This window comes from Tribolium madens, unplaced genomic scaffold (assembly GCF_015345945.1).
Source record: "Tribolium madens isolate multiple individuals breed KSU strain unplaced genomic scaffold, Tmad_KSU_1.1 Scaffold_20;HRSCAF=117;Tcas5.2_LG4, whole genome shotgun sequence".
NCBI classification, from domain to species: Eukaryota; Metazoa; Arthropoda; class Insecta; order Coleoptera; family Tenebrionidae; genus Tribolium; species Tribolium madens.
In genome coordinates this window covers 9,014,547-9,038,685 of record NW_025400985.1, presented here as the reverse complement: position 1 = coordinate 9,038,685, position 24,139 = coordinate 9,014,547, and the positions used below count along the sequence as shown (strand labels likewise).

Here is a 24,139-nt window from a genome sequence, read left to right as displayed (position 1 = left end):
ATCCCCAACCCACGTAGGTTACATAAGTTTGGACGAATTTTCCGAAGCATGCAACCTGATAAAGGAGCACATGCCTAACCCGATCACGCAAGAACAGCTAGTAGAAATTTGCCGTCTGATGGATATAAACAAGGACGGTTTGGTGGATTTGAACGAGTTTCTGGAAACTTTTAGATTGGTGGACCCTGAAAGCCGACACTTGGACGATTCAAGTCCGATTAAGACTACCAACGTCGAGATCAATGCTCAAAGCTCGCCCCAGGATAGTCCAGTCACTCCCAGACACGTCACACTCACAACGTCGCCAAAGTCTCCCAAAGAGTCTTCCCTCGAATGCAACAACACGAATAATGTTAACAATGTCTTGACTCAATCTCCTGTCCTTAGTAGCAGACGCGGTGATTAATTTTTTCTTATCGCTTCTAAACATATCTTGGAATTTTCTCACTTCAGCGTTTCTCTTTAATCTCTTTTGCCTTGAATCTACCTGCCTTTAACAAAATTTTGATAATTTAGCCATTATTGCCTAATTTTTGTTGCTTTATCAGGATTTGTTAGAGGAGGTAACTATATTACCTGAACGACGACGCAATAAAGGTGTGCTTACAATTTTATGATATATACGGGGCCATTCATAGGGGTTAGATAAGCATATCTCTAACGTATTGTAAACTGTTAATTGTTCAAGAATTATATGCCATTATTACGTTGAATTGTATTCTCTAAATGTGATATTATTTTTATATTGTTATTTTAAGTAAATATAAATGTAAATATATTTATTATAAATACTATAAGTACATATCTCAAGACGAAAATTAATTATATGACACGACCAAAATAGAACCGAGTTGGTCAATTCGTGGGTAGCTGGGAAATAAATTTTTGGCCAATTTGTCTTTCTAGTTTAGTTAAAATTTTGCATTGTATAACCTTACGCTTAATAAACGCCGTTAAGAAAAACCGATTGCTTTTATAAAACTTTATTCAGTTTAGTACATTATCATTTCTTACATTAATACATAACACATCCACGCACACATCCAGTGCATTCACGCAAAGATGAACTAATTATGAGAGCATTAGGAACTCATTAAAGGGATCAACACCGAAACAATGTAAGAAATGATCGATGATGTGATTTTTATATAAACATGAGGTAAATTTAAGTAATGCAATTCTTATCAGTACATATTACAAATATATTTACAAATATCGTGCAATATGCACACAATGCTTTGACGGAAGTCCTCATTGAACTGTCCATACAGCGAATTACAATATTCACAAATCCATACACTTTTCCACAGACATTATAAAATTTCAACAGTAAATTTCAACAAGAATTTATCTAAAAACGTAAGAGAACAGCATACAGCGCTCATGAAAATTCAATGACGTAATCCACCCTTTCGATAAATGCTTGTAAAAATGAAACTATGAAAAAAAATCTAATCTAAGGTGTGTGCACTCATTTCAACCAAATATACCAAAATATGTCATTGTACATTATGCAATACATAAATAAAATAAATAATGATCTGTTTAAATGGAATGATTTTTTTGAATGTTACTGGAGAACGAAGGCAACAAGTCCTGAAAATTTTACTTGTTAGAAATCATCCCCTAACCGCTAATACAACGAATTTTTCTCGCTCGAATCCGGCCGGTTCTGAAAGAATACCACAAATAAAATATTTTACAATTTACAAATTTTATTAAAAATAAGCTTCCGATCAAAACATTTTCGTTCCAAGCCAAAATAGTTTTGATCTCACTACACTTTAACATTCGGAATCACAGCGGTCTATTTAATAAATGACGACTCTCAATCTACAATTTTTCATAAACATCATTACAAGTCTTTTAATTACTTTCACTCTAAATAAACACACAATCATTCATTTTCCCTTCATCCATCAAGTGAGTCGACACTTTGTTACATGACATTTTTGCCAAATCCTCCAGCTAATCGCTTCCAAATGCGCCCACGCAACCGAAAAATACGAAATCACTTTTCAGCTATAAAAATCGGCTTGGAGATAACAAGATTGTTCCTCAAACAGAATTTATAGCAGCAGTGCACATAAATGTAAAACCCCATCCTCAGACTGCAAACACACATAAAACTGATTCAAGACAATAAAAAACGAATTTCATGCACGGTAACTCGACGTTTTTCATTAAAGCCGAGATTCTACACAATAAAAACGAATTACAACAGCACTTTTTGTTGTTTATCACAATTTTCCATACTTCACATTTCTAAAAAAAATATACACAACTTTAAGAATTTTTTTATAAATACCCAATGAGATCAATATAGACCGACATTCATGCGATAAAACATTCAAATAAATAAAAGACTTGTAAATCTTAGCGAAGATCGAGATACGCCACAATCTTAACATCCAAAAGACAAAATTTTACCTAAATCGTTAAAAAGTTAGTAAAATAAATAAATAAAAAAATCCAGCTGTACATTTACAAAAAAAAATAAAACTAAGAAAGGAATCGTATTGTATCAGAAAGGAAAGTCATGTATGACAATTTGAACTAGTGGACGGGATATCGATCGTGTGACTCTCATTCCCAAATATTAACCTTAATCTTTTCATGGGTAAGTGAGTCACTTCTTCACTTTGTTTTAATTTCTTATCCCTTTTCCTATCTTTCGATTTATGCCTTTTTTTCCTATGTGAATAAGGTGTATATTCTACCCCTTCCACTCTCAATACTTCATACTCCGGTTCAAAACTATCCTCACTAAGACTATTCCCAGACTCTATAACTTCATCTAAAACTGGACTCCGTTTCATTCTTAATGTCAATTTCAACCGGCCGCACTTTTCCGGTGTTTTCTCCTCTTGAATCGTCTCCGACGAATAAACCGTTTCGGTTTTAGCCCCGTGCCAATTGTTCTGATTGTCGTCAGACTTTTCTCTCGAGTCTTCACAATCAATTTCGGGTTTTATCACATTATCACCATTTGTCTCTTTCGTTCTGTTCCTTCGCAGACATAAGGAGTCAGTTTTCGATTCTTCGTCGTCGAACTCGTATACGTCTTTATCGTTATTGGCAGTGATATTGTTATTCAACTTGGTAAGACGCGACGAATGACGGGTTTTTACGCGAGCCGTACTTTTGCATACAATGTTACGTTTTGTTACGTGTGCAATACCGTTTTGGTTACAGATGACCTGAGGTTCCAGTTTCGGCATTACACTCTCAGGTTTTTCAACACTGAGACATTTCTGGCTACGTAATGTGATGCCGTTCTCGTTTGTTTGCATCGGAGTCGAGGGACGATCTGCAAAAAATTATTACATCGTACAAAATGTTGTTTTTTCAATGTTAATAGTAAACGTATTTCATTGAAACATTACCTGTAATTTGTGGCACCCCTTTCCCACTCTCGTGCTTGTCATTAAATTTTTTATTCTGTTGTGTGGCATCACAAACTGGATCTTGATCGCTGTAAGTGCTTGTACAACTACTCGCGTTACTCTGCAAGTCATCTAAAAGATTAGATCTTGATACATTATGAGTGGCAGTTTGCATAAGCTCCTGATTCGCCTGTCTCGCTTGTCTCCTTTGAAGTCTGGAAGTTCTTGAACTAACCAAGGCTTGCGGTTCTTCATTTATCACAGATTTTTTTACTTCAGATTTTTTATTATTATTGTCAGTACCCGATTCCTTCTCACTACTCGCACTCGACACACTTAACCGGTTCTTTCTCTGAAATTCCCCAATATCCGAAAACTTACACCCCTGTGCTATCAAAAGTTCAGCATCGTATTTCGTCAACCCCTTCTGTCTCAACTCTTTCATACTCAACGGCGCCACGATTTTCTCCTCGCCGCGATTACCACCAAACTGTTCCTCTTTGTTATTGTTACACCTGATTTTCTGCTTGGTCCGGTTAATTCGGTTATCGGTTTCGCGTAATCTATAACCGTTTTCCTCCTTTTTGTCGCTTTCTTTAACGAAAGCACCCATTCCGCGTCTCTCACACGTTTCGCACTCGCAATAGCAATTTTTATCACCGAAAAAATCTTCACCGTAGAAACACGTAATCTCCTCACCTGCCTCGATATCGCGCAAAACTTTGACACACGCCGTGTCTCTACCAGTAGCCACGAATTTACAATTCGCCCTACAGTCGTGGTTGATATAAGCAGCAGGACCCAACCAGAGTTGTGCACAATTCTTTCTGCAACTGTACATCACGGAAAAGTCGTTTTTTCCAGGATGAAGAAGCTGTTTTTCCTCTTCTTCGGTCAATTCGGCGATGCAACCCACCAAACATTCGATTTTGTCGTTTTTGTACCATTTTTTCGTCGCTGAAATTTTAGCGCCCTTTTGACCTTCGAGAGAGTAACGATAACAAGGTTCAATTACGAAACCTGACTCTTTGTCGAATACCCTTAGATAGCGATAAATCTGGAAACCAAAAAGGGACTCATTGTGGGCGTGTGATTTACGAGGTGTAGCAGTAACAAAGACGTGAAATGTGTTTGCATAAAGTTAAATTAGACTTGAATTGAAAATCGGTGAAGTGTTTACTTCAAATCAAAGTTAGATTAACCCAGTCTTGTAAATCTTTTTCTTTTACTTATGCTTACTTCAAAATTTCATTATTATGCATTATTTCTCGTTAATCAAATCGAGCATCCCCCATTCGAGAAACTTAACTTGATTTTAACTACTAGTTGTAACTTTCGTAAAACTAATTACCTTTCAAATTTTTCAAATAATTTTTGCATGTGTAAGTACTCGTATTGTTAGTCTATTTCTTATACAACTCAAAATTGTATTAAGACATGAAAATACAGTGTTTACGGTCTTGAGGTTGAAATTTAAATGAGATGATATTTACGGTAGAAGAAAACGAATACGCTATATAAAACAAAAATTCACGTTGTTAAAGGAAATTATTCATTTTACACTATTTGTTTGAGAACTGCTGCTTCGGCTGCAACAATGGCCATTAGTATCATTACCTTGTGTTTCACCGTAAATCATAATCACYACAACCAATTTATTATTTTAATATTTTACCTTACGTGTTCATAAATTTGGAGAAAAATTAAGAAAAACGAATCAAACCTATTGGAAACCAACCATTCGCTGAAAGAAGATCTTCGAATTTTGATAAACACTAAAACAAAAGCAAATCAAATGATGACAGTGTCAAAACTATGAAGTGACTTTTTTCTTTCATTGTCATGGATACGATTTTTTAATCTGTTGCAACCACCGCCTCCTTAATGAAATGTATCAATATCCCGCCTGGGCATTTCGTAAAAAATGCATTGGAGCAGTGATTCCGATTTTTTCTTAGTTACGGGGGTTACTAAGGAAAAACTGAATGATTTTTAATTATTAACAAAAAATAACGCAATTAATAAATGCTGGGAAGGAAGGATACAACAAAACAAGATACGCCAGGGAGAATTGTTATTATGAGGTTGAACCCTTTAAGCTAAAAAACTGGATATGTCAAAAAATTTCCCCAGATTAAGGCGCCAACGGGAATCGGTTGAACTCAAAAAATGCCCAGGCGAGAAAAAGATTATTTCTATGGAGACGGCGATGGTTGCAACAATACTATTTTATCTGAACAAGGAAATAATTCCAGTGAACCTCAAACCGTGTACCAATATTTTCAAGCTAAATAACATTCTTGATAATAACAATTGTGTGAGTTTTTTTCTCGCTTACAGTATTTCTGTACTATTCTATTACTAGGTCAATTTTCAACTCCAAGACTGTAAACACCCTGTATACAAACCATTATCAAGTCAAAGTCAATTTATCTAATTAATATTTTATGAGTAAAAAATCCGTCATACAGTAAGTTAGGTACCTTATCTTCTCAAAAAATTATATCAATTGATTTTTGCTCATCACTTATCGTCTACTTGTAACAAAAATACCGTCAAATTAAAATATTATTATAGCTCAGTCAAAAGAATTACCATAAAACGTGCAAAAAAAAGCTACTATAAAATCGAAACAAACTTCCACCTTCTCAGCTGAAGGAAGCTTTTACTTAGAATTATTAAGATTCAACATGCAGCTCAGGTTGATGTAGGCAACCCACATTACAACTAAAAAAATCACAACATAAAACTTACCTTGTATCTCATGACACTTAAAGTATAAATACAATATAAATTTAACAGTTAATTATAAGAAAAGTAAAATAACAGTGGTATAAAAAAAATTAAATCATGAATATATACTTCACTCTCTGCACTGAGACATTACGGGTTGCCTAACCTTTAATAAAAATTAGGTTAGCATTTGTACCAATTAATAATTTAATTGTTGAGAAGTTAGAGGCGACCTATGGCTACCAATATACTTACATGCTCCTTGAGTTTGTTCTGTTGGATTTTGGATTTGATTTTGGGCATCCATTCTCCTTTAGCAATACTGTTGTAGGCTTTCTCATAATTTTGAGTTTTTTGAAACTCTTCCACAATACTTTTAAGTTCAGCAGTATTCGTTTTGATGGGCCTATACCTAAGATTCATTTTATGTGTGGTGAATCCGAGATGTGGGTCCAACACCAACGATGTAGCCCAATCATCATTTTCGGATAATTCACGTGGATTCATCCCAGCGGGCTGCATTTTGTGATGAAAACTCCTCAAAGGTACATCCACAACCATTATGAATACTGCAACAATTCAGAAAATTAAAGAATTTCCATCCATCAGCATGTAAACAAATAGGTTGAAATTCAAGGTCAACGGACAGGCCGACAACAAAGAAAATTTTAGTTTTTTTAAATGTCAAATTATGACACTCCCACACTAATTTTTAATTGAGCTTTTTCCGATCTTACATTCTAAAGATCACAAAATTGACACGAAATGGGGTACATTTTGTAATCGAAACGTAGGATTAAGGCGAAAAAAACGCGATTTTCGCAACCGAAAAATGATGGCGTACACCGTGTAGCCATTGAACCTAACACGTCAAAATCGAGATTTCAATATTAACATGACTTAGTCCGGTACAACTGACCCTAAATATCTAATCCGCAAGCTTAAATTAAAGTATTATTACCACTTCACTGCTGATTCCCTTCTAAATAACCCACATAATATAAAAACTTTTCTACTTGGACATCTTTGCAACGACGCTTGAAATCAATCATGGCAGTCGCTTTCCCGTATAGTCATTTTTGATTAATACAACATTATTAGCTTGATCGGGTCTAGTGCAGACACAAAAAGCCTCTACAAGAGACATTTTGTAAGTAAATAATGCTGTTTTCAAGCAAAAATTATTCTACTTTAGAAATTTCATCTCATAAACATAAGCTAGCACAGTAACAAACCAAATTGTACAGAAGTATTTTATCAGCTTGGGATACTTGACGTTATTGTCAGAATGAAAGCGGTGAAGGCCAATACGACTAATACGAGGAAAGCTGGCGATTTTTAAAAACAGAAAACTTCACAGAAAACATAAAAACCTACTTTTTTCCTATTTTTTTACATATTTTTTTTATCCAAATAGTGATACGATAAAGAATTTTTTGTATACGCTATGAAAATCCCTATAAAATCTTTAAAAGTTGCTGTGAGGAAGAGTTGTGAAATTAGCGAAAAAATTACTGAAAAAAAAACTACTGAAAACGCCGGAGGATTTACGTTGAATTCAGCAACAATTTCTGTTAGCGCTACTACCAAAGAAGCCAGCGGAAGTACAATTAGTAATTGTAGTGGTTGTACGTTTAATTTTAATATAAAATAATTTGTTGGGATTATAATGTTTATAATAATGTTTTTGTATACTAAAATGAGTCTTTTCCGGACTCAATAAATAGTACGTAAAATCGTTATTGTAGGTACTCAGTCCCCAAAAAACAGTTTTTCCGGACTAAAAAATAAAATTGGTTATTGTGGTGGCGATTTTTTTTAATTGATAAGAGGTGTGAATTCGTTTTTTGGGAGCTTTAACAAAAATTTTTGTTTGAAACATGTACCTAAAACGTTTTTGAGAACTCATCTGCTATTCCAGACTCAGTTTCACCTCGACTGGAAACAGCAACGATTCGTCCGCAAAAACTGTGTTTTAGGTACTTGTAACAAATTAGCTATTTATGTATCAAGTACGCAAAATAATGTTTTAGGGGACGAATCGACGAGACGACGTAGGAGCCGAGTCTTTATAATGAGAGGAGTCACCTAAAAACCTCTTGCGTACGTGGTGCATACAAGATTTTTTTGTTAAAGCTTATAAAGGTTACCATAGTAACCAATTTTATTTTTTAGTCCGCAAAACCTGTTTTTGGGGACTGAGTACCTAAAATAACCGCTTTGCGTACTATTTTATTGAGTCCGGAAAAGACTCATTTTGTTGACTCAAATGAGTCCCTAAAACAACTGTTTTCGGTAGCGCATACAAAAAATAACTATTACACAGGGCGACAAAAAAAGTCATGTCGTGACAACTTGACAAATTGTACAGGGTGCGCCAGAACTCGCGCCCCATTTTGTTCGTCTCAGTGAGACAAATCAAATACACTAAAAAAAAATTCATATAGTCAACACACTTTGAACTAATATAAATATTTTTTTTTCTAATTTAAATGAATTTAAAATAGGTTCTTACTTTAACTTTAAAAAATCATTACTTAATAACTAAATATTAGGCCGATTTCCTTCAAATAAAGACCATTCTAAAGGGATTCACTTGCCTTTTACAATGATATGCAATTTGAAATTGAATATTGCCGAACTTTTCTTCGAACAGTGAACGCGGTAACTAACTAACTAAAAGCGTTGTACAAAGAAGCGTTGTACATCTTTGACAACGATAACATTATTTATATTAATCACTCGATTAATCATCTCATTTGACCACCTTATAAATAGACTACAAAAAGCAAATTTCTTATTTTTTTTAATTTTTAATTGTAAAGGAAAAAGGAAAACATTATTAATTATTCCAATTTTTATTTACTAGAAATAAGTCGTATTAACTACAGTATAGCTTTACGCCGAGTCTCAATGCTACAAAAAAAGTCTTATTATTACCTATGCATTTATGGCGGCGTGATTATACTGAAAGAAACGTTATACGATTTTGGGTGGTGAATCCTTAAGTGGATATGGTTCCTGTGAACCAATGTTCAACAATGCTTCTTATGGGACCTAAAGCACTCTAAAAATGAAGAGTAAAAGGTTTTTCAATTATCTCATTAACCGATTGAGAAAAATTTACGAATATCTGCATGCGGAGTATTTTTGGTGCAGAATCTACTAGTTAACAAAAACTTTGTCCCTTAATTCTTTCAGAAAACGTTTTTGGGAAATTTTTCCGATTATTTTTACATTTTTACAAAATGTCTTTTGTTTTGTATTTGTATATATACGACCCACCGTTTTTGAAAAAACGGGAGTTTCTTTTTTAATTAATTTAGGAAGCAATTCCGGACGTGGATTATTCATAGGAACATTTTTTCTCGTGTTCATCTAATTAGGAATAATCCCACAAAGTCTTTTAACGTTTTTTTTCTAATTTGCGTTTATAATACGTTTATTAACGTCTCCAGTAGGAGTCGTTTATGGCTATCTATAAAAGCACACTGTGCTTTAATGAATTTAGGGTTATTTAGTTTTTGGATGCCGCTTTTGACTTGTCAGGTAACAAATTTTGCGTTGTTGCTTCGGCAATTTCGCGATGTTCGGGCGGAGTGCAAACCAAATTCTGTTTCTCATATTTTATTTATTATTATGTTGTAACACTAATAACTAATAATTTGTAAATTTTATTTTTAATGACAGACGACAGAAATGACTCAAAAAAACAGGTGGGCGCCGAGTGTTACCAACCGATACCAACTAACACAAAATTCTCTAGGCGACAAAAATATATATTTTTTTTAATTAAAATAAGAAAAAAGAGGGCGCAAATTAGAAAAAAAAGCATAAAATACTCGTTTTATAATGGCATTGGCGGCGCACTCATCCCATAGAAAACTCGCCTAACTTGGGATTCGTGCGCCAAATCAACCCTTATAAAACTTGTTCTTTAATATACTATTTCAGGATAGCCTATATAAAGTAAAACGAAACAAAACAAAAAATAGATATACGACTGTACAATAAAATATTATGTCCATCATACATATTTTCCTTTTTTACATTTAATCGCAACAGCTCCTACAAAACGACAAATTTTCTTCACTATACTTGAAAGCACACTTCAAAAATTATCTTAGTGCTAGTGATACTACAAGCCCTTCTATTTGTTGTGAGTTCTCTTACAAAGAGCAACAAGTTCAATTCTTACTCATTGTTACTATTGCATTCTATAAATATCATTCAATGACTAAGAGAACTCAGTTTAGTATCCGCCCATTTAAAATCATCCTGATACGTAAAATAAATCAACCAATAAATTAAATTTAAGAATCCGAAAGAAGCTGGAAAAAGAATCCTGGCAGCCCGATCAATCAGAGATACGCTGTTGACATGTCTTGGTGCGTGGCAGTGATGTCCTCGTTCATTACCATCTGCTCAAGTCAAATTAAAATCTAGGAAACTCTTCTATTTTTATTCATACTCACTCAATGCACCTGCAGCTGCTTCCCTCTGTCTCTGCTTCCGAAACTTGTCGTCTCCTTTCAAACAGTACAAAAACTGCTTCCACTTTGGAAGCCTCACTTCAGTTTGTGTTGTTCTCTCCATTGTCAATCTCACCGGAGGTGGAACTTGCGAATTCGACGTCAAAGACGTTCTGTTACTATTGTAATGGAGTACCGTATTCTAAAAATACCAAACTCAAAATCAATTACCCCATATAATTAGCTTATACGTTGTAAATAGGACAAATCAACGAGCTTTTCCTTCGTCCTGCACGGTTGGTAGAACTGAGAGAATTCTCTAGTTCAGCACCAGACATCCCAATCATTTCCTCTTCTGGCTCAATGCAGTCTTCCCAATCGTCTTCATCAACTGGAATTTCTCCACTTCCGACTTTCGTGAAGTAATGAACTCCTGCGAACTCTAGTAACGTGGCGATACAGTAGAAAAAGCTCATGAGGAGGAACCAATCCAAAGCTGTAGCGTAGCGGACTTTAGGAAGGTCGGTTCGAGAGTCGAGACTGATAGTTGAGAGGGTTAGTACGGTGGTAATTCCAAGACCTACGCGGTCGCTGGTTGCTTCCCGATGGATCCAGAAAGATACCCAGGATAACACCACGATGAGGATACAAGGGACATAGACTTGAATCAAGAAGTAGCCAGTGTGGCGTTGAAGGTTAAACGAAACTTGGAGCACAGAGAAATCGCCTAAAATAATGAAACTTTTATTAATTAATTCGTTTCCATTTTCACTAAGTATGAAGTGCTAAAGCAAGCAATAAAACTGTTTATTTCGTCCATTACAACACAGACGCCTGATGACTTTTCTTTCATTTCGATTCGTGTGACATTGTTACGATTTTACTAATACTTAATACAACTTTGGAGTTTTATTTTCGACAAAACATTGTTTAATTAGTCGATACAAACCTTCACGTCTCTTGAGCGTAAAATTCCTGTACGGAAAACTAATTAAATCAAATTGTGAGAGAGTCATCCCCGGTACAAAATTGACGCTCGCCTCATTTTGCCACCGATATAACAAATCCTTGGAAGTATAAGCATCTGAAACCAGTGAATAAGTGTCAATTCGCGTGACTTTTCCCCAAAACCTACAACTGCCTAAAATTAAAGGACACGACTGCCTATCCATGGGAAAAGTCCGAAGTTCCATCGGACATTTAGCTTTAATCGTTAACCTGAAAAAAGATAGCATTGCAAAGTCGCAATTCCGACTAATTTCGCACGGTAATGACGAAACATATCCGATTCTTCCATTGTCTCCTCTTACCTCATCGAGTATAAAATATCGCCGTCTTGACTAATTCTTAAAAGTTTGTTGGGAACGGTTATTGTATGAACATATGAGTGCTTGCCGTTGTAAAAGTAAGTATCGGGTCTCCAGATGCGTTCTAACATTTTTATTGATAGTGAGAGAGATTTTATTGGACCTAAAAATGACAAGCGCTGGTCTCGCCAGTATTGTCTGAAATAACAGTCCATTGAATATTCCTGCAAAATTTATAGCCACGATAAAATTTTTATGGGCACTTATCTCATTACCATGTCGAGTTCGGACACTGGACCCATGCTGCGGATCAAGATGTTTGTCTGGACAATGGTTGGTTGTTCTGAAACAGTGGTTTACGGTTTTTGGGTAATTAAAAGAAGTTTCTCATCAATGCAAAATGGTTAAGATCGATATACCTTATCAAGCATTTAAATAAAATTGCCCAATTTGGAAATTTACTAGATAAGAGAGTGTTCGTTTCATATACCTTTTGGCAATATCTGATTTTACTTCTATATTCCTTGGCTTTGTTGCTTTTATATTACCGTAAACTTCGTCTTTTAAGTGGTCTCTAAGGAAATAATTCACATAAGTTGGAGTTCACACTAGCCGACTCAAACTTTATGTTAACAAGAACAAAAACACTTTACATTAAAAAGTTATGAACCTATTCCTCACAAATTTATATTGCCAAAAAAGCTGGCATCATCAGGAGTCATGATATTAAAGAAATGTTAGTTATGTAGTTAGCACTTTGTATGGAAGGAAAACTACTTAAATAAAACAACCTAAAAAATAAAAAGTAAACTTTGCAAATTAAATTTTCTTTTTGTTGTACGTGACACTTTTACGTTAGTTTTGACTTACATTTACTCGGTTAAACCTAATCAGCTTAGTTACTCAATTAAGTGGAGTGGTGCGAAAATCGACTTTGGTCATGTATTTCTAATTGCCGTTCTTAAATCGCTTAAAATAATTATCTTCATTATACCACCCACAAACTGGTCATAAATAGAGGAAAACTGGAACACTTATTGTCACTTCAAACGAAAGAGTAAAATATATTTTAACAGTTGAAAACAATTATGTTATTTCAGCGGTGGTGCCAATTTTCGCGATGAACTATTAATGGTTTCAGTTTATTTTCAGCTTATCAGTTTACACTCGTATCGAACCTCGTTATTTTCACACAATTCCATCGATTTCGAGTTTATGCATCGTGTATCGGTCGACTTTATGATAAAATTTCTTGAAATTCAATCGCAAACTTGACAAATAACAAAAAGTGTGCCATACATACAAACTCCGCACAGACTGTCTAAATAAGATTTTTGATGAGTGCGAGATGATTTTCACATTTCAGGCAAGTGTGTCGTCTGTAATACACATGTTGCATCATTTATATCACACGTTGAGCAAAGGACAGCAGAAAATAACCTGTCATGTCCCGTAAGAATGTGAGTCGAATGAGCCTCTTATGTCTTCCAATAAATGTTTTTATGTTTTAAGAGTCATCAGAACTTTTTAAAGTTTAGTAAAAACTTACTTCAACTGCAATGTGAATCAAATACTTCTCGTGTTTTCCATTTTCGAACGATTTAACCGTCATCACTTTGTACCTACATAGATAGATGCGAGTAAGTATTTGGAATTCGAAATTTGATGCAAAAGTATTCATCTTGGTTTCTCTGAACCAAGAAACTATGCGCGTTTCGACATCAAAGGATTTGATGGCTCTACATTGTTTTCATTAAGGCAACATCACTCGATATGTGATGTTGACATTATTACGATGTTCGGGAGCAGATAATGATAAGTCAATTTTCGAGTTTGCGTAGCTTTATCAAGCTCCATTGCGTCCTGATTCAAAAAAATGTAGATAATGGCAATAAGGACTATTTGTCGAGAATTCGAGTGTAAGCTTCCATTTCGGAAGTAAACAAAAATTCAAGCAAAAAGAAAATCAGTGCATAGTTGTTTGAGAAGCGCAAATACACAAAATCAATGACTCCCAAAATCACAAAACAATTTAAAAAAAGGTTTAATTACCTTTTCCATGAGTTGGCAACTGCGAGCTTTCGTAATTTTTCAGCAAGTTCTCCAAGACCATCGTGATATTCTTGCTAACCACGTCGCTGAGAGACCTCCGAAAAATTTTTTCCTTCGTAGTATTAAGTGAAAATCCAAGAACCGCATTTTTTAGCGACATATTTTGTCCCAATAAATCATTTTCCAAACTAGTTCCCTCATGTTTCAGGTGCCTCAAAGCTTCCGAACAAACAAGTCTGCAAAATTAAATGTAGTTGAAAGTGTTGCACTTTTTATTGTTTGGCTAGCCACTTAGAAGTGTCGATAATTATTTGCGGTAAAAACTTTATAGTAAACAAGTCTCAGACAGAACTTTAATTTGTCCTGCAATTCTACAAGGACACAACTTTTAATTTAAAATTAAATTTGAGATTAAATTGTCTCGGGAGGCGCTTGAATAATCAATCACCTTATTGACCCCAAAGCAAATATTTGATGTCGGAATTTAGCAGTTTTCCAAATGAGTTAACAATGGAGATTCAGAAAAACTGCTGAATCGGCTCTTGTTTTGTATTCGTATTAAGAGACCGACAAGAAAAGTCGCGATTCGCCTCTTGAATTTGATGAATGCGAAACTTGCACATTTTGCATCGAAAGTAAAGAGTATTTTATCTAAGAAGATTTTATCCTTATTGTATTATTCTCAATATACGAAAATATTAAAAGATTGTTTCAGTAAGCACGTAAGTATCTAAAATATTTAGAGAAATGATCTAGGGGGAATTATGTAGAAACTTTAGCAAAAGATTCGTGAAATGGCAAGTCCCAAAGAGATTGCTTTTTACGATTGTAATTTATAGTTTAGTTAGCTTACACGCTAAATATTTTAGTACATAGTGTCGCAATATAGGTACTAAACAACTTGTTCCAGTGAGGATAATAAAGTGTTTAATTCTTGGGAAAAGAGGTAAAATATTTTTAATAATAAGAAGCCACTGAAATTTGCTTTATACCATAATACAAGAGATGTAAAACAGTAAAATGTATTACGTGTATACACGTATATCCCAATGCAAATATTAATTAGTCAAGAGGATAAATAATACCTATTTTGTATTATTTGCCTTGTTACAAGCTTTAACGAAGTTTAATGTGCCCATTGATGTAAATCAGATTCATAATATGTTCTACATTTCTAATTTTGTACAAAATAAAATTTTGTAGTACTTAACAATTTTTTAAAATAGGTATCTACCACTAATATTGTAATAATAAAAAAAATATTAAATCGTTGATCAGTTGGTGAAAAATGGCCTAGAAACATAATTATTATAATATAATAATTATTAATTAATATTTCTAAAACAATATTTTGCTAAATTAAAATTTAAAAAATGGTAAAATGGTAGCCAGTGCATGGTTTTTTTTGTCCCTCGGGCATGCTGAAAGCAATTAAAGTAGTTTCACGACGAATTTAGCCAAGAAGTGAAAATCCTTGTTTTTTCACGTTAGATGCTCCGACCAAACACATAAATATCCATTTACCAATTTACCTTATTTAATAAATAAAAGCAAAGCCCTTAAATTTATAAGAAGTTTCAGCGCGCAATGCGGAAGAATTACCGCTTAGAAAAGCCACGCTCTAGCTTAGACAATTAAGTTCATTAAAAAAATTAATTACACATGATATGAAAAAATCCGATCAAAAATGTCAAAACCGTTATATAAAAATCAAATTAATGAAACTAATTAAAACTTTGTATGAGTTTTTAAGAAAAAATAAAATATTGTTACTTACGTTACTTGTAGGAAACAAAAACCGGCCCGAAGTCCGCACATTGTTTGCTTGAACAAGGAAAACCTTGTAACTCAAGTTTTCAAATTTAAAAAAAAGAACCTCGAAAATGGAATGCGATAGACTCAGTTTTCTGTCAAGCCTGGCAAAGCTTTCAAAGAGAAACTGCGCGCGCTGTATTTTATGTCAAAGTTTTTAAAGTGCTTTGGGGCTGCAAGCATGCGCTGCTATTTTTTATAAACAATTTTTCGCAAAACTTATCATAAATTTATTGGTTGCCTTTAATCATTAGAGCCAAGTTGGAGTAAATGAGATTTCTAAACCATTACAAATTGCCATCCTAGGGTGTGAAAGTCATCCCTTGGCATCCAAAATTGCTTAGAGCAAAATAAAGCAATACAATTAGTGGCGTGGAATATTCGCTTGGGTACATTTGTGCAAAATGAGCTTTCTGCTTTTCCGGAGTATTAAAATTGCTTCAATTTTTCATATGCGGACTAGGAGGATTATTGAGACGCGTCTTTCAATTCGATTTTCATCAAAAAATGCAACGTCAGACAAAAGAAACAAGAGTTGTAGCGTGAGTTGCTGTATTGAAATGATATTAAAATCCACACAAGCTTAAAAATTGGCAAAAAATACGCCGATCCGAGTCCGGCCCTGCGAGAGCAGATGGAACGATAATTGCGAAGGATAAACTAACATATTTTTTGTCTTTTAATGATGGCAACAAAATTCCAATTAGGATAATGGAAGAGAGTTTCTGTTGTAGGGCGACTTTGTTAACAAATTAAGCTTCTAGGTATTCAATTTGCGACAGGAGCGCGTATCGACTCCCAGAGATGTCAGCATCCGACGAAGAAAGCTTCAATGGAAACGCATGCGTCCATGGACCGAATCACATTTGATAAACGGGGATGTAACAAGGGGTTACAGCTCCAAAGTTAAGCAATTATTTGTCATAAATATGCGAATAACAATCAAATAAATTGTGGTGATCGGCTTCCAAAGACTCTAAAAGTTCCGAAATCACCAACGCGGTAAACAACACCAGATACACCGAAAATAAATAAACATTAGTGTAAACAATTAATATGCACAACAAACTTATAACTAATTTAAGGATAGTTGATTGTTGAAAGTGACCTAAAGTAAAGTGAAATGATTAAAGCCAAACTCAAAGCAATTCTGTTTTTATTCCATTCAAAATGACCCTAAAATCAAGTGCTTGAAATAAGAATCATGATCACGATTATCTACATCTTTATTTCCATTGAAGTGTATTTCAGGTTTCCTCTCCTTGTCAGGTAATTTTTTCATTTCTTTCCATAATTATCGAACTTCGAAACCTTTCATAAGAGGTGCAAGGGCATGGTTTCTGTTGATACATACAAAATACTGTATTGCATTTAAAATTTTGTCACATTTGTTTTCAACTAAAATAAAAAATTATCGTCTGAAAAAACAAAGTCTTGACTTACCATTTTTATTTTATTAATAACAATAACAGCAATAATCTTTGCTTTGCCTGCGAAATACGTATTTACAACTAAAATAAAACAAAAGACAGAGCAGAACTAGTGGTAACAGAAGTAACCACCAACTACAAAAATCAAAACACACGCACGATAACGCACAATAAATCTGGTCAAACTCAATAATTTTGATGATTTTTGAAAGCCTCAAAATCAAAAAAAAAAAATACACCTGAAAATAAATTACTAAAACTCGGAATTTCTTATTCCAAAATTTACCTCAAATATTAGTAGCACATAGCCCCCGGTGGAGGTCTCGAAATGGCCAAAAGAACTAACAATAAACAAAAGAAAATGAAGATTAGATAACCCCAGCCGCACAAATCATCGCACATTTTGCATTTTCTTCACAGTAAATTTTGACGCTGTGTGACGTTTTCCAAATAATAAAACAACAGAGTGTCACAATCTGTTGCAATTTTTACCCGTGGAAAATATTCCACTAGATCTGTTTCAGAACTTAAAACTGTTTTATTCGATTCAACTTTAGTCGATGGATATTGAAAGCTCTAGTGATTCTAGAATTTAAAACGTGTTTTTCGAGCGATGTGCTATTAATTTAGGCTCGAGGGAATTTTCAAGTTGGTGAATCGAGAACAATATAATTTGCATTTTGAACTGATCAAAATGTAAAACAATTTGTAGTACTCATATTGTTTGAGAAGTTCTGTTCTGTGTAATAAAGCAACTTGTAATATTTTGCAAATTTAAGCTTCGGCAAATTTGTGTGTTTTTAATAGCTTTGCAAGCGCTTTAAATCTTTCAGGTCCCAAAGAAGTATGGTTTCAGACAGATTGGAGAACGTAACGCAAACAATTTCCCGTCTACTTGAGGGTTATGACATTCGGTTAAGACCAAATTTCGGTGGTAAGTTATCGATTTTATAAATAAATAACCGTTTCAACCAACATCTTCTAAATCGTAGGAGAACCACTTTTAGTCGGAATGGATTTGACGATTGCAAGCTTCGATGCCATTTCTGAAGTAAACATGGTTAGTAGCATGAATTATCTTCAGTTTAAAAATCATAATTTTATTAGTCTTAATTTTTTCACTTGTTTTAACTTTTCTTTTAATTTTATTAGTTTTTATAGAGTACATAAATAGATAAAGTTTTTAAAATTGCTTGTTTTAATTATTTTTTTCCATTAGATTAAAAAAATGAAATATTGAAAAATGGTGGTAAAACGAATTAGGATTAAATTCAGATTTTCCTGCTCCTTGAGCTTTACTCATCGCGAGCGTAAAACTTCGATAATCGTCTTCGCGCATCGATTTGATCTAATGACCTGATGTAATCAAGCATTCAGCTCATAGGTTTATAGATTTTCGTCAGTTGCCTCGCGTCAGTCAATACTCTGAAACAGGCTTAATTAAAATACTTTGCAGCACCCCTGCCTTCATTTAACCCCAAAATCATGCAAAAGCACGTTTTTAGCCAGCCTCCGGCGACTTAACTTAGCCATAATGTGAAAAAAGCGGAAATGAAATCGCACATTTTCAGGATTACACAATAACGATGTATCTGAACCAATATTGGAAGGACGAAAGATTGGCCTTCAGCAACGAGGAAGAGATCCTCACCCTTTCGGGTGACTTTGCCGAAAAAATCTGGGTGCCAGACACGTTCTTTGCCAACGATAAAAACAGGTTGGAGTTAAGTGTGGAATGATGTCGATTTGTGAAAAAATTTTTTTTGCGAGTTTAGTTTTCTGCATGACGTCACGGAACGGAACAAGCTGGTTAGGCTTAATGGAGATGGGGCGATTACCTATGGGATGCGATTCACGACGACTCTTGCGTGTATGATGGATCTGCATTATTATCCTCTTGATTCGCAAAATTGCACCGTTGAAATTGAAAGCTGTAAGTTGAGCTTTTAAGCCACACTCGTTATTACCGAACGTAATGGATTGTTGCTTAATTTGGCGACGAGACAATTAACAGAGTCGTAACTGAAACATTACTTCAGCGGCAAGCAAATCCATTTCCTTTTCCTTGATTAAATGCGATTTTTTACAAAAAAGAAGAAAACGTTTTAAACTTGCCAACTCAAAACAGAAAATTTATTCAATACTTTAATTAAAAATATTTTTGTTCTAATCATTATTTAAACAGGGTATTTACGGTCTTGGAGTCGAAAATTGACCTAGTAATAGAAGAGTACAAGAACACTGTAACCGAGAAAAAGAACTCACACAATTGTTATTATTAATAATGTTATTTAGCTTGAAAATATTGATACACGATTTGAGGGTCACTGGAATTATTTCCTTGTTCAGATACAATAGTATTGTTGCAACAAATAAAAAAACCGTATCCATGACAATGAACGAGAAAAGTCATTTGCTTTGTTTTTGATTTAGTTTTTAACAAAATTCGAAGATCTTCTGATTAATCTCTTCCAGCGAAATGGTTTCCAATAGGTAGATTCTTATTTTTTTTCCAAATTTATGAACTTGGATGGCAAAAATATTAAAATAATAAATTGGTTGTCGTTATTATGATTTACGGCTAAACACAAGGTAATGATACTAATGGCCATTGTTGCAGCCGAAGCAGCAGTTTTCAAACAATTAATATAAAATGAATTATTTCCTTTCACAACGTGAATTTTTGTTTTATATAGCGTATTAGTTTTCTTCTATACCGTGAATTTCATCTCATTTATATTTCAACCTCAAGACCGTGAACACCCTATACAGGGTGTTCGGTCCAAGTCGCCCCGGTCGATAACACCTAAACTTACTTTTTTTTTCAAAAACTAAATTTTCAAATAATACTTACTATACATTCCTCGTTTTCTTAGTAAATGCATAAAATTTATTTGGCACATCCGGTGTAGCCGGAAATGCTACCAAATTTAGTTTTTCAAATGGAACACCTATGTTTTTTTGCTAGAAACAATAATAATTGGCATAAAAAATACGGTAAACCACTATTTATTACATTTTACTTTACATAATGCACTCTTGCACTTTAAATTTTTGAATTTTATTGCAAATTTTGCAACGTAGGCGGATTTTATTTGCAAAAAGCAATATGCTTGGATACCGTTTAATTGTTAGTTTGACAAAGCCTAATTTGTCAATAAATCTTATTGAGATCTTTAATAATGGATGATATTAATTACGACGAATTGGTAGATCAGCTTGAAGTGTTTTTTAAGTGCAATAAAAATAGAGCGGAAAGCTGAAAGATTATAGACAAAAATACTCAAATAGAGTTAACCCAAATCGTTGGAAATTTAGTCAAATTGAAAAACAACTAAGACCTTCTTAAAACTAAAAAACCTGTGGTTCTTTGTGAGGAACAAAAAAATAGAAATCTGAATGTTCTGTTATCAGTCGAAGAAAATCTCTCATAAGAGAACTCGCTCATCAACTGACAAATTAAATTTATTAAACTGTCTCCAAGCATTTTTTTATTCACACCTTCCCTTTAAAATTAAAAATCAGGCTACCCGACCAATTTCTTTATAAAATTCTATGATTTAAGATGCTTTTTGATTGCATTGTGTTACGCATAATGTAATAAATAGTGGTTTACAGTATTTTTCATGTCAATTATTATTGTTTGGAGGAAAAAAAAATAGGTGTTCCATTTGAAAGACTAAATTTGGTAGCATTTCCGGCAACACAAGATGTGCTACAAAAAAATTAATACATTTATTAAAAAAAGCCAAGAATGAATATTATTACTTAAATATTTACTTTTTGAAAAAAAAAGAAGTATGTTTAGGTGTTATCAGCCGGGGCGACTTGGACCAAACACCCTGTATAGTTAAAAATTATTATAAAAAATTATTATCTATAATTATATTATATTCTAAAAATTATAATAATAATATTTATTATTATAATAAAAGTCAAACGCTTCATCAATAAAGCGACAAAATTTCATCCGGATCAAATACTTGTGAAGTTAATTAAAAAAAAATCAGAATGAAACAAATGTTGGTTCACCAATCTTTTAATCATTGCTAAACAATAATTTAATCAATTAATAACAATTTGTAGATGGTTATACGGTGTTAGACGTAGTAATGTATTGGAAGGAAACCCCCGTCCGAGGGGTGGAAGAAGCGGAACTTCCCCAATTCACAATCATCGGCTACGAGACGAACGACAGGAAAGAGCGTCTGGCGACAGGAATTTATCAGCGCTTGTCACTATCTTTCAAACTCCAAAGAAACATTGGATATTTCGTCTTTCAAACATATCTACCCAGTATTCTCATTGTGATGCTATCTTGGGTTTCCTTTTGGATAAACCACGAAGCGACCAGTGCTAGAGTCGCTTTAGGTTTGCATCTACCCTCCTGAACGAGTAAAAAATCATTTCAACCAATTCCAGGCATCACAACCGTGCTGACGATGACAACAATCAGCACAGGAGTCCGTAGCTCCTTACCCAGGATAAGCTACGTCAAGGCGATCGATATTTATCTCGTAATGTGTTTTGTGTTCGTTTTTGCGGCACTTCTTGAATATGCCGCCGTAAATTACACTTATTGGGGGGCGAGAGCTAAGAAGAAAAGTAAAAAAACGAAAGAAGAGGACAAGAAACCGGGAAACAAATCGAACGAACAAAGCTTCTCTAATGAAGACATAATCGAACTCCAGGACGTCAGAATGAGTCCAATTGCGTCTATTCGAAACCGTCACAACTCCAAAACGCACGTTTGTGACCTCGACTCGTCAAAGTTTCCTCCGAGTTTTCGCATTTCCCGGACTTCGGGTTATACTTACAATTACCGGACTTCGGGAGGATTAAGGTTCAGGGGTCCGAAAGGTGTTTCCAAAAACACTTTTATTAATCTAGTTATAATTTTGAATTTTCAGGAAACTCCGTTCACAGACCCAAAGTCCTGCACGCCATTCGAAAAGGAGCTTTGGTTTTGAAAGCTTCCATGCCTAAAATTAAGGACGTCAACGTGATTGATAAATACTCGAGGATTATTTTTCCAGTTACTTTTCTCTTGTTTAATGCTGGATATTGGCTGTTTTATTTTTTCGAGTGACAGTCGTTCTTACGTCCCTTCTGTCGGTTATAAATGTAGATACAAAATGGTCCAAATTATATACAGACTTCGATTTACGTAGAACATGAGCTTATGGGTGTTTGTTACATATGATGTCATGGACGTTTCTGTATATAGACCTATAATAGTTCATTCAAAGTAATTAGTTACGTAAAAATTAGTTCGTATTTCAATAGATAAGACCGTGATGTAAATGTATTACGTTTACGTTAACATAATTTTATTGGTGTATAACAAGTGCACGGTCACGCGGACGTACCGAATTTCCATAATGTTTTGGCAAAAACAACAAAACTCTTGATTATTCTTTGCTGAGAACATATAATTAGTGTAGGTTTGTGTACTTATTTAAGAAACCACTACAAAAACCCACTGATGTAAAGAGAAACGTAAATTTGTTCTCATTCTCACAAGTTTATTTCTGTGTAATAAAATACATATTTCTCTTTAATAAGTAAAATAAATGCCACATCGTCATGCAAAACTATTTGCACTTGTTAGGATTCGTTGAGAAGAAAAAGAATCGCAATATTACAAGGCCGTCTAAGAACCTAATTAAATTTTATGGGTGTAATTAATTTGATCGAGCGATTTGCCAACCACTTTGGCAAGATATACGGTACTAATTTTTAATTGGTGGTATTATATGGAATAACTAATTTTCTACTTTTCAGCACTACAAATTTCATATTTTTGTTAGACTATTTTAAAATTATCTCAACTGGAAATTCCAAAGTCCATTCTTATGAGGAAACTTTTAAAATAAGTGGAAATGAGTAATTTGGATACAGTCATCTATTTGTAAATTATGCTATAAATAAATATTCAAATTTGTTCTCATTTAGATAAGACAAAGATAAACCTTCTAGTGGAACGAGTAAATCCATTATAAATAATAGTTATTTCATACATTTTCTATAGCAGTTTTACCTCAATTTTTGTTTTTTCAAACAATAAATGTTGTTTTGTTAAAGTCTTTAAAAACAAATCTGAGTGATAAGCTTTGCTTTATATTTTAATAATTCCTTGCCCGTAACAAAATTTCTCTTTATAAACTGTTAAGATGGAAGAATTAGAACATTTTTTCTTGGCAGAAATAGTTTTCCAACCTGTACTTGACCGGAAACAACTGACAGATCAACAAGAACAGGAGTTAAAGACTGGTACTGCCTGGCCTTACAAATACAAGTTGATGAAACATGAAACCTGTCATTCGACGACTTTTTGTATTGTTATTGCTTCTAATTGAACGATAATGTGGTGTGCTAATTCGTTCTGTAAGTTGTCTGAACAAAACCTACACTTTTTTATTAGAGTAAATATATCTTAAAAGTTAATTTTGTACGGAATAGAATTATGTATAATTAAAATAATATTGTTGGCAGCTTGAAAAATTTTATTCCTGTTAGTATAAATTATGTATAAAAAAGAGAAACGAAAGTACCTACTAGTATTTAATAAGATGTTTAAAAATTAATCTTGTGACTGTGAAAGATCAAAAGAGTGTTGATAGCATATTAAAGATTTATCCTAACTGTTGAAATTCTTTATGTAATTAATTATAAATCGGTACGTTAGCGTTGAAGAGTTTCAAATTTTCTGTAAACTGTAAATAAAACTGCTTTGTAGATATCTGTTTAAAATTTAAGAATGGTGCAATAAATACATTACAGTATCATTGAGCGTTTATTTACAAACACAGTAATCACAACATTCCTGTAGCGAATAATTTAGTTTGTTATTCAGCGTCCAAGAGTAGCAGATGTGAGAAAGTTATTCCAGTAATCTCCACCAAAATTAGAATTACCAAGCAATAAAAATCACCTTAAGGTATCTC

The 24,139-nt window shown here is 33.9% G+C and overlaps 4 protein-coding genes and 1 long non-coding RNA gene across 16 annotated transcripts in view; 2 read left to right on the top strand and 3 right to left on the bottom strand.

Moving 5' to 3' along the window:
* LOC123004903 (serine/threonine-protein phosphatase rdgC) overlaps window positions 1-1,399 on the top strand; it is a 28,341-nt gene extending 26,942 nt beyond the window's left edge. For both annotated transcript variants that reach the window (XM_044398422.1, XM_044398423.1), the window contains one exon: window positions 18-1,399. In XM_044398422.1, the coding sequence (XP_044254357.1) occupies window positions 18-406 (389 nt within the window). In that variant the 3' untranslated portion in view covers window positions 407-1,399. The remainder of the gene's footprint in view (window positions 1-17) is intronic.
* On the bottom strand, window positions 968-7,396 carry LOC123004905 (histone-lysine N-methyltransferase Suv4-20). 5 transcript variants are annotated; one of them, XM_044398425.1, is made up of 5 exons: window positions 7,310-7,396; window positions 7,081-7,253; window positions 6,375-6,688; window positions 3,387-4,443; window positions 968-3,310 (listed from the first exon to the last, which is right to left on the bottom strand). In XM_044398425.1, the coding sequence occupies exons 3-5, from the start codon at window positions 6,678-6,680 to the stop codon at window positions 2,538-2,540; spliced, it is 2,136 nt and encodes a 711-aa protein (XP_044254360.1). In that variant the 5' UTR covers window positions 6,681-6,688; window positions 7,081-7,253; window positions 7,310-7,396; the 3' UTR covers window positions 968-2,537. The 5 variants fall into 5 exon arrangements, with proteins under 5 accessions (XP_044254360.1, XP_044254364.1, XP_044254359.1 ...); XM_044398429.1 differs by having other exon boundaries at window positions 968-1,672; window positions 2,605-3,310; window positions 7,081-7,342; XM_044398424.1 differs by having other exon boundaries at window positions 7,081-7,341.
* Window positions 7,397-9,964: 2,568 nt separating this feature from the next.
* On the bottom strand, window positions 9,965-15,790 carry LOC123004834 (gamma-aminobutyric acid receptor alpha-like). Of its 6 annotated transcripts, XM_044398289.1 has the most exons (9): window positions 15,728-15,790; window positions 13,951-14,186; window positions 12,174-12,241; window positions 11,902-12,122; window positions 11,727-11,809; window positions 11,541-11,675; window positions 10,843-11,318; window positions 10,595-10,793; window positions 9,965-10,540 (listed from the first exon to the last, which is right to left on the bottom strand). In XM_044398289.1, exons 1-9 carry the CDS (start codon window positions 15,766-15,768, stop codon window positions 10,350-10,352), a joined length of 1,650 nt encoding a protein of 549 aa, XP_044254224.1. In that variant the 5' UTR covers window positions 15,769-15,790; the 3' UTR covers window positions 9,965-10,349. The 6 variants fall into 6 exon arrangements, with proteins under 6 accessions (XP_044254224.1, XP_044254229.1, XP_044254227.1 ...); XM_044398294.1 differs by lacking the exon at window positions 15,728-15,790 and having other exon boundaries at window positions 12,174-12,472; window positions 13,951-14,033; XM_044398292.1 differs by lacking the exons at window positions 13,951-14,186; window positions 15,728-15,790 and adding an exon at window positions 12,318-13,233.
* A 405-nt stretch (window positions 15,791-16,195) lies between these two features.
* LOC123004798 (gamma-aminobutyric acid receptor subunit beta-like) lies at window positions 16,196-23,974 on the top strand. 2 transcript variants are annotated; one of them, XR_006412711.1, is made up of 9 exons: window positions 16,196-17,031; window positions 18,026-18,126; window positions 18,185-18,252; window positions 18,764-18,909; window positions 18,968-19,125; window positions 21,279-21,563; window positions 21,615-22,052; window positions 22,103-22,921; window positions 22,977-23,974. XR_006412711.1 is itself a non-coding variant. In XM_044398236.1 (8 exons), exons 1-8 carry the CDS (start codon window positions 16,967-16,969, stop codon window positions 22,279-22,281), a joined length of 1,440 nt encoding a protein of 479 aa, XP_044254171.1. In that variant the 5' UTR covers window positions 16,196-16,966; the 3' UTR covers window positions 22,282-23,974. The 2 variants fall into 2 exon arrangements, 1 of the variants encoding a protein (XP_044254171.1); XM_044398236.1 differs by having other exon boundaries at window positions 22,103-23,974.
* LOC123004799 lies at window positions 16,902-17,653 on the bottom strand. The gene is made up of 3 exons (XR_006412712.1): window positions 17,479-17,653; window positions 17,206-17,431; window positions 16,902-17,160 (listed from the first exon to the last, which is right to left on the bottom strand). It is a non-coding gene; the product is annotated as an uncharacterized LOC123004799 (long non-coding RNA).
* Window positions 23,975-24,139: the final 165 nt, after the last annotated feature.